The 16,225-nt window shown below is 40.7% G+C and overlaps 1 protein-coding gene and 1 pseudogene across 6 annotated transcripts in view; one reads left to right on the top strand and one right to left on the bottom strand.

Moving 5' to 3' along the window:
• The window catches only part of DIP2B (disco interacting protein 2 homolog B), a 219,890-nt gene that overhangs the window by 105,956 nt on the left and 97,709 nt on the right, over positions 1 to 16,225 (top strand). For all 6 annotated transcript variants that reach the window (XM_077870075.1, XM_077870076.1, XM_077870077.1 and 3 more), the window contains exon 2: positions 229 to 300. In XM_077870075.1, the coding sequence (XP_077726201.1) occupies positions 229 to 300 (72 nt within the window). The remainder of the gene's footprint in view (positions 1 to 228; positions 301 to 16,225) is intronic.
• On the bottom strand, positions 9,261 to 12,477 carry LOC144297527 (large ribosomal subunit protein P1-like; annotated as a pseudogene).

Genomic DNA, 16,225 nt, shown 5'->3' with positions numbered 1-16,225 from the left:
TGCTATGCTAGATTGGTGTGGAGACAAGCCCTACAATTTTCCACAAGAAGTCTGCTCCAAGACTGTGGGAAATCACACATAGCAAAATCCTTGGCAAAGAACTCTACATTTTTTCCCCTACTCTCTATGTGGTAATTCTATAACACTCTGTAATTAATTTTATTTTTACAGTGAACAACCACAGAGTAAGAATAATGCATAACCTATTTCTGTTTCTTGCTATTTTAGGGGACATCACACAGAAGGGATATGAAAAGAAAAGGTCAAAACTCCTGTCTCCCTACATCCCGCAGACACAAGGTAGGCAATGAGAAGTGGTTTAAACCTTTTCAGTATTTTTACACCAAAGAAGCTATCTTACAGAAGATCTGTCTTTTGTTGGTTCCTGTTTTTTTCCTTCCCTTCCTCACAAGGGGAGAGAAAAAAAAAAAAAAAACGGAAGGAAAGAAAGGAGGAAATGAATCTTAATTGAGCATCTGCTGTGTGCTAGGCACTTTTAAAATACCTAAGTCATCAAATCATTTACACAGAGCTTGGGTCGTGGTGTGTATGTGCAAGGCTGATGTGATTCAATGGCAGAAAATTCCAGGTCATGGAAAAACTGCATCTTCCTTAAGCCTGAGCACAAACTGTGCTATAGAGCAAAGGCAGCAAAGATCAGAAGGAAGGATAGACTCAGTATTGCAAGGCGACTCAAGGATTGCAGTTCCTGAGGATTTGGGGGTAAGAACCCTAATAAGCTTTTCTATTGAGTCCCTTGTTCCTTCTGCAAAGAGACTGGTGGGTTCTTCATGTCAGAAAGTCCTGAGTCATGGTGTGCTTAATTCCAGAGGGCTTACTGTATGTAACCTTTGCCTCCAGGCAAGGCTGTCTCTAAGTCATCATATTTTTTTTTAAGTTACTCAGATTTGAGGGACGCCTGGGTGGCTCACCAGTTGAACTTCTGGCCTTCGGCTCAGGGCGTGATCCCGGGGATCTGGAATTGAATCTCACATCATGCTCCTTGCGTGGAGCCTACTTCTCCCTCTGCCTGTGTCTCTACCTCTTTCTCTCTCTCTGTCTTTCATGAATAAATAAATAAAATCCCCCCAAAAAGTTACTCAGATTTGAGGCTTTCCTTTGATATCCTGTTTCTGCTTTAATCACTTTTACTATAAGGAATTTTTTTTCTTGTTTTCTAATTTCTCCCTTGCAATCAAAGCCCCATTTCCTCAAGCCTCTTCCTTGTGGAGCTAATTGCTTTTATATCTGGATTACGAATACCTTGAGGACTTTGCATTTCCCATAGTTCTAATATTAAGCTTTGTACAGGGTATATGGTCTGTAAATAATGAATAATAGAATGAGAAAATGAATAATGATGATGTTCCAATATATTTCACTGAGGTCCTTGTTTTATTTCCTGTATCGTTCTTGGAAATTCCTCCCTACAAAAACAGGTAGATCAGTGCAGTGACAGCCAATTTAAGATATCTTCATGAACAGATAGATGTCAAAAGGAATTGAGAAAGAAGAGGTAGAAATTGAGCCAGTGACAGCTAATGAAAAGCCAGTATTTGCAGAGCAAGGCATGACAGAGGAGTACTCTGGCTACTTAAATGTGGACCTGGCCCATACCTCTATAGTGCTGGAGGTTTACTTTAGTCACTTTGTGCAAGAACAGTCAGATCCTGAAACAATAATTCAATAAGAAGTAAGAGTCAATATAGAAAAGGACTATGATCTGTTCTCTGTAGTCAGGCTATATACAGAAGCCAAATCATGTTAAAAAATCAGTTTATTGGGGTGCCTGGGTGACTCAGTGAGTGTCTTCTGCCTTTGGCTCAGGTCGTGGTCCCTGGATCCTGGGATTGAGCCCCATATCAGGCTCCCCACAGGGAGTCTACCACTTCTCCCTTTGCACTCCCCCCACGCTCCTGTGTGCATTCACTTGCTCTCTCTCGAATAAATAAAATCTTTTTTTTAAGGTTTTATTTATTTATTTGAGAGAGAGAGTGCACAAATGGGTAAGAAGGGCAGAGGGAGAGGGAGAAGCAGATTCCCCACTGAGCAGGGAGCCTGACATTGGGACTTGATCCCAGGACCCTGGGATCATGTTCTGAGCTGGATGCTTTGCCACCTGAGCCACCCAGGCGCCCAAATAAATACAATTTTTTTAAAAAGATTTTATTTATTTATTCATGGAGACACACAGAGAGAGAGGCAGAGACATAGGCAGAGGGAAAAGCAGGCTCGACGCAGGGAGCCCGATGTGGGACTTTGATCCCAGGACCCCAGAATCACGCCTTGGGCCGAAGGGAGCCGCTTAACCACTGAGCAAGCCAGGAGTTCCCCAGATAAAATCTTAAAAGGAAAAGCAGAACAGTTTATCAGTTCTCTGAGAAACTACTGATACATACTCAGATCTGTGTGATCAGCACATTCTTGCCCCATGGGTGGGCCTACAGGGGGAGCCAAATCACAGATGGAAGGTCTTCAGTGAGTAGGAATGAGACATTTAATTGCAGTAGGCCAAGAGAATGGAACATAGCCATATCACAGTAGGAAGGGTTTTGCAGATGACCTCATGCGGAAAATTGAAGCCATTTGAAGGTAGCTCCTTCAGCTTCCTGCTACCAAACTTAAGACTTGCCACATCTGTGCCCATCATGTTTTCCTCCTTCCATCTGGTTAAAAAAGTAATCTGTTCCCCTTATCCAAGGCCAGTCATTGCACCTGTGCTTTGGATTCCATTCCCTCTTCCCTTTTCAGAAACATTAAATTATCATCCGGTGACACTGAGGACAGGGCAATGGAAGTGGGTCATCCCTGGTACAGGCAATAAGGGTGCAGTATCTGTAAAAATAAAAAAAGCAGTAAGAAAGCCAACAAAAAATTGGTCTGCTTTTTATTATTATCCTGTCTAGCAGTTCCAAAGACTGTAAGTAATAAGATGCTCCCCCTGCTGATGCAGACAGCTGCCCCGCCCCTTAGATGTGCCATTGCCATTGCTGCCAGTTCCCATCTCTTTTGTACACTCACTCTCTCCCTCTCACCTGACCCTCAGCAGGCCATCATGCTTGTTATACTCTTCTGTTAAAAAAAATCCTCCCTTGTCAGCCTTTTCCGTCTTCACCTTCTCTGCTTCCCTTTATGATCAAATTGCTCTGAGCTGTCTATACTTACTGTCTCTATTTTCTCCACTCCTGCTCACTTCTTAGCCCGTGCCCGTCCCTTCTAGAACTGTTTTAAGTGACATCACCGAGGAAGTTGCCACTCTAGAAGCACTCCTTTTGAAACTCTCTTTTTCATTTTCTTACTCTCCTCTTTCTGTTGCTCCTAGTCATCCTTGCAAGCTCATCCTCCTCTGTTAAATGTTGGAGTTTTCAAGGCAAGGCCCCAAGCCCTCTTGATGTCTCACTCTGTAGCAGTGACTCACAGATTGCAGCCTGCATCACAACCACTGGAGGGCTTGCCAGTATACAGATTGGCAGACCCTGTTCTCAGGGTTTCTGATTCTAGAAGTCCAGGGTGGGGCCTGAGAATTTGCATTTATGTTAAATTCCCAGGTGATAGGGAAGTTGCCGGTCCAGACACCACACTTTTAGAGCCAACGCTCTATCTCCCTATAGTATTTCAGCCATACCTGTGGCTTTAATTATCATTTAAATACACGTAACTGCAAAATATGTATCTTCAGCTCAAATCTATCCTAAGTTTCTGACCCATAGATCCAATTGCTTACTTAACATTTCCATTTACATAACTTAAAAGAGCCTCCTTTTCAACCTATCCATTAAATCGATAACTTCCACCACCATTCCTACCACCACTTCCAACATGCACATACACAAAGCAAAAAATAGAAACAAAATCCAACTACAGTGACATCCAGCCTGCTCTTGTGCTTTTCTTCTAGTTTTCTCCTTCTAAGTAAATCGAACCCACATCTGAAAACCCAACAATTTAGAGACCTAAAAATCATCCTCAGGATCTCCTCCATTCCCCATCTCTTGTCTGTCATCAAGTTCTATCAGTTTTCTGTTCCTTCATTTTTGGCAAGTTTAGGTTTTTTTCTAGGAAATAGTCTATTTTGTATACATTTTCAAATTTACTGTTATTCATAAAGTTTTCTTTATTTTTGAAGGGCCTGCCTGTTTACATTATCTACTTCTATCTCTGTTCTCTTGATGAGTCTTCCCAGAAGTTTGTCTTATCAAAGAATAATCTTGATTTTTATTGAATCTTTCTTTTTTTTTTTAAGGTTTATTTATTTTAGAGAGAGGGAGGCTAGGAGGGAGGGACAGAGGGAGAGGAAAGGAAAGTCTCAAACAGACTGCTCTCAGCTTGGAGCTGGAAGTGGGGCTTAATGTGGGGCCTGATGCAGGGCTTGATCTCATAGCCCTGAGATCACAGACTGGGTGGAAACCAAGAGTCAGATGCCCCACCAACTGTGCCACCCAAGCACGCTATTTGTTGAACTTTTTTAAGTACTTTATTTTCTGATGACTTTCAGCTTCTATATGTATTTCCTTCCTTAAACTATTTGTTTACAAATAGTAAACTATTTGTTTACTTTGTATTCTTCCTAAACTTCCTCAGTTGGATGCTTAGATTGTCTGCCTTCTTTTTTTTTTTTAATTTTTTTTTAAATTTTTATTTATTTATGATAGTCACAGAGAGAGAGAGAGAGGCAGAGACACAGGCAGAGGGAGAAGCAGGCTCCATGCCCCGGGAGCCTGATGTGGGATTCGATCCCGGGTCTCCAGGATCGCGCCCTGGGCCAAAGGCAGGCGCCAAACCGCTGCGCCACCCAGGGATCCCCTGCCTTCTTTCTTAAGTGTTTCTTAATTTCACTGTGGTCAGAAAACATGCCTGTACCAAATCAAGGCTTTGTTATTTGTTCAGACATGCCTAGTATTTGGTAAATTTCTGTAATTCATCTATTTGTGTCTTATTGGTTGAATGGATGGTTTTGGTCCATTAGTTCAAAATAGTTCATTGTGTTTTTCAGATCTTTTCTTAATAACTTTTTGACTATTTTGATCTATCATTTCTGATAGAAATGTATTTAAAAATCTGTACCATGACCATGTGTTTATCAGTTTTCCTTGTAGTTCTGTCAAGTTCTGCTTTATAGGTTTTAAAGTGATGTTACTAGGAACAAGACAAGGATGTCCACTCTCACCACTTTTATTCAACATAATACTGGAAGTTCTAGTCACAGCAATTAGACAACATAAAGAAATAAAAGGAATACAGATTGATAAGGAAGAAGTAAAACTCTCACTGCTCTCAGATGACATGATAATGTGTATAGAAAACCTTCAAGACTCCACCAGAAAACTGCTAGAAATGATAAATGAGTTCAGTAAACTCATAGGATACAAGATCAATGTATATAAATCTGTTGCATTTTCTATACACTAATAATGAAGCTGCAGAAAGTGAGGAAGACAAATACCATATGATCTCACCCACATGTGGAAATTAAGAAATTAAACAAATGAACAAAGAAAAAAAAGACATACACACAAACCAAGCTTTTAACTATAGAAAAAAAAATTGATGGTTACTGGAGGGGTGGTGGGTGGGGGGATGGGAGAAATAGGAATGTGGATTAAAGAGCACACTTACTGTGATGAAAAAAGTAAAATAAAATGATAAAAATACAACAAAATAGAAATAAATAGGTTTACAAAGTAAAAAAAGTGATGTTACTAGGTATACATGAAGAATTACAATGTCTTCTTTGAAAATTGTTCCCTTTATCATGAGTTAACTGTCTTTGTCCCTGTGGTGTTTTTTATCCTAAGGCTCTTTAAATAATCTAATCTGTCTAGAGTTATTAGACATCTTAATTCTCCTCTCAGACAATACAAGTACTTTTAAAAACGCTTCAGTGGCTATGACTATTACTCTCCATCCTACATTTTAGTACCACCTTGTTTACATGCCCTCTCCATTATCAGTTATTGTCTTATGTACCTAACAGTACTTAATGTACATTCTTTACTTGCTATTTCTTCATATATCTCACTTCTTCCTTTCAGTTTAATTCCTTCTTCCTAAAGTCCATCCTATAGTAGTTACATATTTTAGTGAGGGTTTCTTACTGGGGAGTTCTCTACCATTTGTGTTTATGATTTTGCTCACCTCAGATCTTGAATCTATTCATGGTTTTCCCAAAATGGGGTTGGTTGCCGGGCTGAATAATCTATATTGTATAGGTTCTATAGCAAAAGAAGAGATTACCCCTTGGAATATTTGCCCATATATCTTTGTAGATTTTGAAGAAGGCATTTATTTATTTATTTATTTATTTATTTATTTATTTATTTATTTTTGAAGCACATTGGAATACAAGTTTTAAACTTACTAAATTAGGGGTCTCCAGGATTGTGCCCTGGGCCAAAGGCAGGCGCCAAACCGCTGCGCCACCCAGGGATCCCCCTAGTGAATGATTTTTAAAAAAAATTTATTCATGAGAGAGAGAGAAGCAGAGAAACAGGCAGAGGGAGAAGCAGGCTCCATGCAGGGAGCCGGATGTGGGACTCGATTCTGGGTCTCCAGGATCACAACCTAGGCTGAAGGCGGCGCTAAACCACTGAGCCACCAGCGCTGCCCATGAATAATTTTTTTGTATGGAGTTTATTTGAAGTTGAAATTATCTTGGATTGCATATCTATGTATATTTTAGATTTCTTTCCTCAAATGTTAAATGAATCTTTAAGACTTAAAAAAATTTAAGTGTAGCAGGAGAATGGAGAAACGTGCTAAGAGAACATAAGGTTGAAGAAAAACTTAGAAATTAAGTAGTAGAGATTGAGTAAGGACAGTACTGGTTAATAATAGGGATAGGTTAATTCGGTGGGATCACAGGGGTTAGGTTCTAAAGTATGACAAAAATATGATGTGTCAAATTTCTCAAATCTTCCAACCTTGGAACTGACTCTTTTTTCTTTAGTTAACACAAGCCAGATTTTTGTCTGGTAAGTGAAGAGCCATGCTGTATGAAAAATATGTATCTTGATAAAGGTTAAAATCATACTCAAGGACTCAAGATGCTCTCACGTGGAGAGTCATGGTAGAAAGGAAGCTTTGCCAGGTTCACGTCTCCTACTCATTCTAAGCCATGACCTCTTTGAAAGGAATGGCCCATAGAAATCTTTCAATATGGCAACTGCTGGGGCCTGGATATAGAGTTTCTCACCTCAGTTGGCAAGATGTTCAGGAAGAAGGGGCTAGAAATTAACTCTCTTTTGGCATGGTCCAAAAAATTGAAATTTCAAACCATGTGTGTTCTAACTCCTCTGTAAACTAGTCATTCTTGCCCACTCTTAGAGTTGTAGAAAAATGGAAGGTTTTATGCAGGAAGGTGATTTCTCTCAGCTGATCCTGGGTCTAATCTTTAAGTTAAGATACTTTGGATACAAATAACTAATATTTCAGCTACCTTGAATAGAAAAAGAGTTTATTCTAATGATACCGGGGTTACTGATAGAACCTCCAGACAACACATATATACTGAGTACATGCGGGCTTCCAAGTACTATTGAGACCCCAGGAGACAGCATTGAACAAGGCTGAGTCTGCCTTGGGACATCTCTCCCACCTATCCCCCACCCCTGCTCCAGCTTGCACCCTCCAGCTTGCACTCTCCGTCTACCCAGGTTTGCTCAACTAGGACTTCCACAGAGAAGCCTTCCTTGATCAGCCCTATCAAAAACAGTCCCGGGATCCCTGGGTGGCGCAGCGGTTTGGCGCCTGCCTTTGGCCCAGGGCGCGATCCTGGAGACCCGGGATCGAATCCCACATCGGGTTCCCGGTGCATGGAGCCTGCTTCTCCCTCTGCCTGTGTCTCTGCCTCTCTCTCTCTCTCTCTGTGACTATCATAAATAAATAAAAAAATTAAAAAAAAAATAAAAAGGCCCAGAAAAAAAAAAAAAAAAACAGTCCCCACTCCCTTTATCTGAGATGCATTTTTAAAAAGTTAACTCTTGGCTGTCCCATTGATTATGGTTTATTCATGTGTCTTACCTCCTACTAGACTCTTAAGGACTTTAAAATCAGGAAAATTCTTTTTTTCATCATCATCATCATTTTTTTTTTAAGATTTTATTTATTTATTCATAGGATAGGAAGAGAGAGGAGAGGCAGAGACACAGGCAGAGAAGCAGGCTCCATGCAGGGAGCCCAACGTGGGACTCGATCCGGGTCTCCAGGATCACACCCTGGGCTGCAGGCGGCGCTAAACCGCTGTGCCACCAGGGCTGCCCATCTTTTTTTCATTATTATTTTTATTCTTCATGTCTCCAGTTTCTAGCATTAGGACCTGACATATAGTAAATGTTTAGAAATGTTTGTGGAACCGAACAGAAAGGATATTTAGAATTTCCAGTATCTCTTTCAGTAAACATCTGTGAAGATGAAACTGTCAGGTAATGAAAGAAACAGATTACTCTACAGATTGGAGAGTGATGATCCTGGCAGCATGTCTCCACCCTCAATAAATCTTTTAACTTAGACATGCTACAACTCTAAGAGACTGTGTAGGGTATTTTGGTTCTCATCTGAGATTTGGCATTTCTCCATTTAATTTTTATTTTTAAATGAAATTAATGAATCTTTATTTATTTATTTATTTATTTATTTGAATCTATTTTAAATAGTCAAATGGGACTACAGGGTTTATAACAACAACAAAAATGGGCAGTGTCTCTTCTTCCCTGGAGATGGATTCTTTCAGCGTCTTTAACTGTTTTTCTGGCATTTACCTCTGTGATTCGAGGTAACATTTTTACTATTTCTGGACTTTTTTTTTTCCTTCAATTTGTGGCGTTATTTATTTCCTACTAGACAAGATGAGAATCTTGCTGTCTTACATATTCCTCCCTCAACCACATAGATACCACATACTCCCTTTCCCCCTTTTCCTCATTTCTTCACATTTCACATTTCCTACTTATTCTGGGCTCTAATTATGTTACTTGGGCTTAATATGTTACTTCTGTTGTTGTTAAATCAGCATTCAATGCTTATATATTTTTTAAAGATTTTTATTCATTTATTTGAGAGAGAGAGAGAAAGCATGTACATGAGCAGGGAGAGGGGCAGAAGGAGAGGGAGAAGCAGACTCCCAGCTGAACAGGGAGCACATTGGAGGGGCTCCATCTCAGGACCCTGAGCCAAAGGCAGATGCTTAAACAAATGAGCCACCTTGGCTTTTTTTTTTTTTTTTTAAGAGTTCAGCTTTTTATCAAACAGGTTACAGAAGAGGTTTAGTTGAAAAGACCAAAGTCCATGTCATCACCAGACTCCTCTGATTCTTTCTTTGCTGCCTCTTTCTTCTCCTCAGCTGAGGCTGAGGTGGAGGGAGTGGGACCTCCTGCCAGTGTAGCACCAGCTGCTGCTCCTTAGGGTTCACCAACCCCTGCATTACAGATGAGGCTCCTCATGTTGACATTGGCCAGGGCCTTTCAAACAAGCCCAGCCCAAAAGGTTCAACATTTACACCTGCTACCTTAATAGGGCTTTGATCTTATCCTCCATGACCGTCACCTCTTCGTAGTGCAGGGTGAGGGCCGAGTAGATGCAGGCGAGCTCCAGGACCAAGGCCACGGTTGCTCAGGCGCTGCTGGGCATGGTGCTAGTCACCCAATGAGACGAGAGCCTCACCCTGATGCGGTGACTGAGCACCTTACCTTAGCAGTAGCTGAGGAAACTCAGTGCTTACTACATGATTATGATTATGTAAATACTGTTCACAGCTAAGCCGTTTGCCTTACCAGGATTACAATTTTTTCTTTTTTCTTTTTTTTTTTTCAGAATTATCCATCAGTTTATTATTCTTTTTGTAGAAACAGCTCTTGGTGCTGGCTCTCTTCCTGCAAGTATCTGAACTGTTTGTTTTCCTATTCTGCTACAGGCCTTCATCATCATTCTGGTGGCATTTTGAGAAAGAGTAGGGATAGATGGAAGTGTTCTGCCGTGTTTAATCAGAATTCTTTATCCTTAAATTTCTATGTAAGCGTTATTCAGAATTTGTACAAAGATAATTCCTATCAAACTGAAAGACCTCAAAGACAGTACCTCATTTTTACTGTTCATGAGCAAGCAGATCATATGGTCTCCAAAGCGGCCTGATTTATGTGTTCATACTGGGAGGCCTCCCTCCTTCAGGGGGTCTGAGAAGAGACCTGCTCAGCTCTGTTTAGCAACTGCCCACCATTTAAAATTTCCCTTAAAGGGGCGCCTGGGTGGGTCAGTTGTCCTTGTTACAGTACATATCTGACTCTTGATTTCAGCTCAGGTGATGATTTCAGGGTTGTGAGGTCAGGCTCCATGTGGGGCTCTGCCCTGGGTGTGGAGCCTGCTTAAAGAGTCTCTCTCTTCCTCTCTTCCTCCCCCCCACCCCCCACAGTCAATCAATCAATCAGTCTTAAAAATTGCCCTTGAAGTTCAATCGTGCCCCCTCTTTTGAGTCCATGTATCTTGTCTGAGGACATTACTACAGCTTCCGTTTTGGATGGCATTGGGTTAACAATCCATTCTGTCTTCATGTATTTGAGATTGTTTGCAACCTTTGTGTGTTTTTCTTCTTTGTCCTTAGCCTTTGTCCCACCATCTTTCACTTCATTTAGTTGTGTTTGTCTCCTGCTTTAGAATAGAATCTCACCTTTTCCATGTTCCTTCTTGGCCTAGGTTTGCACATTGTTTTTTCCCAGTCCCTCACCTGCTGCCCATTTAGGGATAAGACCTGTCTGTTTATGAATTTGGTCATGTGTTGATATTCTCCAGCTTGTCCTGGTAAGACACTCTGGTGACCCAGAGACTTTCCCCAAACTTGGATTTCTTTTGTGATCACTGCTTATTTTGCTAGAGGGTATTTGCTCACTGGTATTCCAGTGTGTATCCACATGCTGCCTTTGCCAGCGGCTCCACACCCCTTTCATCACTGTTCTCCGTTCAGTCCTGCCTTTGAGATTGTGCAAGCCTGTATATGACCGAATTAAAATGAAACCAAAGAAAACCTTGTGTTATATGCTCTCTGAAGCCTCTGATAACCCTTCTTGAGGATAGTCTGTGACTTTTTCTTTCTTTTCTTTTTTCCCTTTCCTTCCCTTTCCTTTCTTCTCTTTTCTCTTTCTCTTCTCTTCTTTTCTTTTCTTTTCTTTTCTCTTTTCTTTCTTTCTTCCTTTCCTTTCCTTTCCTTTCCTTTCCTTTCCTTCCCTTCCCTTCCCTTCCCTTCCCTTCCCTTCCCTTCCCTTCCCTTTCCTTTCCTTTCCTTTCCTTTCCTTTTTCCTTCCTTCCTTCCTTCCTTCCTTCCTTCCTTCCTTCCTTCCTTCCTTCCTTCCTTCCTTCCTTCGCTCATCAGGACAGGTGCACCCCTTAATCTCCCCATCACCTATTTGGCCCATTGCCCCACCCACCTCCCATCTGGTAACCATCAGTTTACAACTCTGTTTTTCTTAATGACCTTGCATTAAGTATGAAAATTATGAAAGGCACACATTTTTTTTTTTTTGCATGAAACTTGCATAGCTTAGAGATACACAAATAAGCAGGCTTTTCAGATTAACATTTGACCATGCCCTTTAAATTGGTATCTCTCCATTTTTGTCTTTTTTTCCTAGTCATTCACTATCATTGGTGGAACTGAGGAGGCAGACAAGATTATTTATTTTAGTCAAATTGTTGGTGCCTACACTGTGAGACCCAGAGCTGGTTACTGCAGGAGATACAAGATGAGTTAAGACCAGACTCTGACCTCAAGTTATTTATACTGTAGTAGGGGAGATAAGACAGGTATACAAATGAGGATTATAAAAAATACAGTAAACTAAGCATTGTAAGAGAGTTCTAAACAATTAACTATAGAAATTCAAAGGGATGTGATCTTAAAGCCAGCTATTGAAGTCAAGTATGGCATTTCGGAATGCTCCAGAACATTTCCAACTATATAAATATTAAGTAGGCAGCACTTTGTGTGTGTGGAGGGGGTAGGATCTATTTTATTTTATTTATCCCATTTTGATTTAAAAGTTCCTTCCTGAGTGAGGATCACATCCTGATGGAAAGAAGGAGTTTTGTATTCCAGTCCCAGTTCTGTGCTTTCATTTGCTAGGTTTGGATAGTATTATAGTCTGGAGTGCACACACATTGCAGTCCTATCTATTCCCACATTCCTTATCAGAAGGAAGTCCACTATCTTCCTCTGGAGGCTTCTCTGAATTGTTCAAGAACCCCCTGGGATATTGCTAGAGCAGAAGGAGAGGTGGTCAGTGCAGCTTCCACACCCAAAAGGGAAGAACCCCATAGTCTGTTGTTGCTTTTTAGTGCCTTGTGAGGTACTTTTTGAACACTGTGACCAGTGTGATACGGACCTCCTGCTAAGCATGCTTCCTGGATGGAAGAGCCCAGTCTGCTCAGCTCAGTCAAGGTCCCCTCTTGCATTCTCAGGGCAGAGCTCTCGGCATGGTACTCTTTCAGCTCCATGCTCACCATCTTCCTGCTGCCAGGTGGCCCAGGAAGCGCTAGGTCGGGATCTGTTCAGACACCTGCCACTTCACAGACCCAGAAGCTCTAACTCCCCTTTCTTCCAGAATCCACCCCTACCAATCAGGCAGATGGCCCCTTTTCCAGACTCCAAATGCAAACACTCTCCTTCCTTCCTGCCTTTTCCTAGGCAATGAGGTTAACCACCTATCCTTCTAAGGCAGGTGTTCAGCAATTTGGAGGAGGGACAGTACTTTAGCTCCAAAGGGAAGATTCCCCCTGCACCATATGATTCACCATACCCTCGCCCACCTGCTTGCACGAGGTGGGAATGGAGGCTCTATTTAATGATTCAAAGTGATTATTGACATTTTCTCAGTATAGAAAAAGAAATTTAATCTGTGATGGGTGTCCCTGTTTCCTTAATGGCGTCTATCAGATAATGTTATTGTGAAGATAAAATGAGATGGTGTCATGAAAGTTTAAAGAGCACAGAAATGTTATCATTGTTAATATGTCATTTCCTGCCTGAATCCCTGTAAAGACCACTCCTTTGGCTTAGCATGAGGGGCCAACCCGGCTTTTCTTCCAGCCTTGTTTCATATCGCTCCGTCGCTGTCCCCACCAGCCTTTCTTAATCTTGTCAAGGTTTTTCTTCCTCACTGGACTTCTACAAACACCACGCTTTTGTAGAAAGTGGCTTTTGCGTCTCTGTGCTTTGCGAAAGCCTGTGTCAGTGTCTCCTCTTAACAGACCTTCCCTGAAACTCTCCTACAAACTAAATTGCCCCGTCTGTGGGCTCAGAGAGCCTGGTTCTTTTCCTTCTCAGAACATATGATGTAAAAGATATACATGATGTGGTGATCTCTTATATAATTTCTTCTCTGAACACCAGCCCCAAGATTAGTGAGCATGTTTGCTCTGTTTACTCTAAAAAGTTGAATTACTGTGTTACTTGGTTCTCAGAGCCCATCCTGCTTTACTCTGTTACCCTTACAGGTGAGAATATCTGCTAAATCATAAGCAGAGTTGAAAGATAAGAAGCTGAGGTTGGCTTTCTTTCATCTTCCTGAATGGAAATTTTACATGGTTTTATACTAGTAAATATCAGCTGCTTTTTCAAGTCATCACTGTTACTGTGTTCAAACAGTGGCATCGTGGAAGACTGTCTTTGCCAAAGAACAATAAATCATGTACATGTTGATCCTTGTGTTGTAGAAGAAATTAAAATTTGTGGGTTTTCTTCAATTTATTAAATCTAGCAGCAGCATCATTATTTAAACATAATGGCGACCCCTAGTGGATATTCTGTACAACTGACCAAGATACCAGGAACCCTCAAAGTGACATTGTGTAATTAGCGAGTTACCTTTTTCTTTGGATCTCAAGTATATTCACACTTGAATTTAGAAGTTTTGAAGAAGACTTGATTTGTGAGCTCCACAGCTCTTGTTCCAGCCCATATCTGTATTTACTGTTTTTAAAAATTACTTTGATTTATACCTCTTTCTTTAAACAAAAGAATGAAATGGTAAAGAACCACAGAGTACCTCATCATTACTTAAGGAATTTTATGTCCTCTTTGGTCCCTGTAGATGCACATAAGTAGTTTTTAACATTTACAGTTGTAATCACCCTATGGACATTATATTTTGTGGTGTTTTATCAATTGATTGTATTTCACTTAGACTTTCTCATACATCTGCTGAGTCAACATATTTGCTTTTTTTTTTGTGGTGTGTAATGCCTTATTATGTTGATACATGTAGTGAGTTCTATCTTTGCTCGTAGTTTCTTTTTTTTTTTTTTTTTTGCTCGTAGTTTCTTATTGTGATAGTGAAACTGTACACATCTTATTCAAAGTATAGAAATTTCTATTTTCAGGCCCCAGGTAATTCCCGAGATCCACAGAGTGTGAAACCCTGGCCAGGGAATGATTCATCTTTAAGCAGCATATTGCCTGCCCCACTAATGTTGGATGTGCTGTTAAATAATGCCTTGCTGTGCTCCCATGTCTCCTGATTCTTTCTCTTCTCTTTGAGGAGACTTTAGGTACATTATTTCCTGCCCCCTTCCGTGACAAATTGTTGCCCTGGCAAGTAAGTTAAGGTGGGAATAGACTTCTACAGTTCTTTTATTTATTTTTTTTTTAATTTTTATTTATTTATGATAGTCACAGAGAGAGAGAGAGGGGCAGAGACACAGGCAGAGGGAGAAGCAGGCTCCATGCACCGGGAGCCTGATGTGGGATTCGATCCCGGGTCTCCAGGATCGCGCCCTGGGCCAAAGGCAGGCGCCAAACCGCTGCGCCACCCAGGGATCCCTCTACAGTTCTTTTAATCCAACCAGGACGTACTTTCCTCCCTCATACCTCCAAATTTGTATTGATTTGGCGGTTACTTTTGGAACAGGAGGCAACCGATTTTAGAAGATTGGAAAATCCTGCTTACGGAGTTATAATTTGTCTAAAGAAGCTGAAAACTGAATATTATTTTAATTTATTTTGGCCAGAATCTATTCTATGTGAATGGCCTTTGTATTAGGAAGATCCAATATCATTTTTATTTCTTTCTTTACACTTAACTACTTCCTTGATTTTCTGTAATGAACATTACTATTTTTATATTTAGAAAAAGATAACTTTTCTAAATTACAGCATTCCAGTAAAACCTATGGAAAAATATATAAAACATTCAAAATCTCATCCCCTAGAGATAATTGCTATTAACATTTACTCTATTTGCTTCCAGTTTTTCAATGCACATATAAAATATATTTGTAAGTATTATATTTTAAAAAATAAACTCCAATTCATGAGAATAAAAATTTATAAAAACTCATGTAAACTGCAGACTGATTATTTACATTCAAAAGGATTATCTACAGGGGTGCCTGGCTGGTGTAGTTATGTGATTCTTGATTTTAGGGTTGTGAGTTCAAGCCCCACATTGGGTGTAGAGATTAAGAAAAAAGGGATTATTTACAGTTTCATTAAACTACTGTGTTATTACTATTTTTTTTTAAGATTTATTTATTTATTTATCCATAGAGACACAGAGAGAGAGAGAGGCAGAGGCACAGGAAGAAGGAGAAGCAGGCTCCATGCAGGGAGCCCGATGTGGGACTTGATCCAGGGTCCCCAGGATCAAACCCCGGGCTGCAGGCGGCACTAAACCACTGCGCCACCGGGGCTGTCCACTACTGTGTTATACTTAAAGTGATTCAATTCCTAAGAATCCATTTTACTTTATTTGTTTTTATTTTCCTCTCTCTCTCTCTCTCTCTCTCTTTGGATAGCTTCTTTTGAACTTGAGGCTAAAGGTGCACATTTGAGCCAAGGTGGTTATTGGCTCATTTGAGCCAAGGTGGTTCTAGAAATCCATATTTCTAGATGCACATATTGCACATTTGAGCCAAGGTGGTTCTAGAAATCCATGTTTCTGTGGCATTGTGCTTTGTGGGCACCTGAGGAATGCTCACTGAACAAACTTGTCAGCCACTTATTGAAACTGCAAATTGACCTTCTTGGTTTCATTTCTGACAAGCTACAACAAAATGATTGTCATGGTTTTAGACCCAAAAGGGACCTGATCTGCTTGGATGACTAAATTCCTGAGAGAACTGCGATAAACATAGCAGATCATCATAGTAATGTTGCTTGGTGAATAGTGTGTTGTGAGGCCTCCCCCCCCCCGCCCCCCCCCCCCGCCCGTACCAGCTCAGTAGATCTCTTGCTAAATGTCATCTG

The sequence above is a fragment of the Canis aureus genome, chromosome 25 (assembly GCF_053574225.1).
Source record: "Canis aureus isolate CA01 chromosome 25, VMU_Caureus_v.1.0, whole genome shotgun sequence".
NCBI lineage: Eukaryota > Metazoa > Chordata > Mammalia > Carnivora > Canidae > Canis > Canis aureus.
This window is presented reverse-complemented; position numbering and strand designations above follow the sequence as displayed.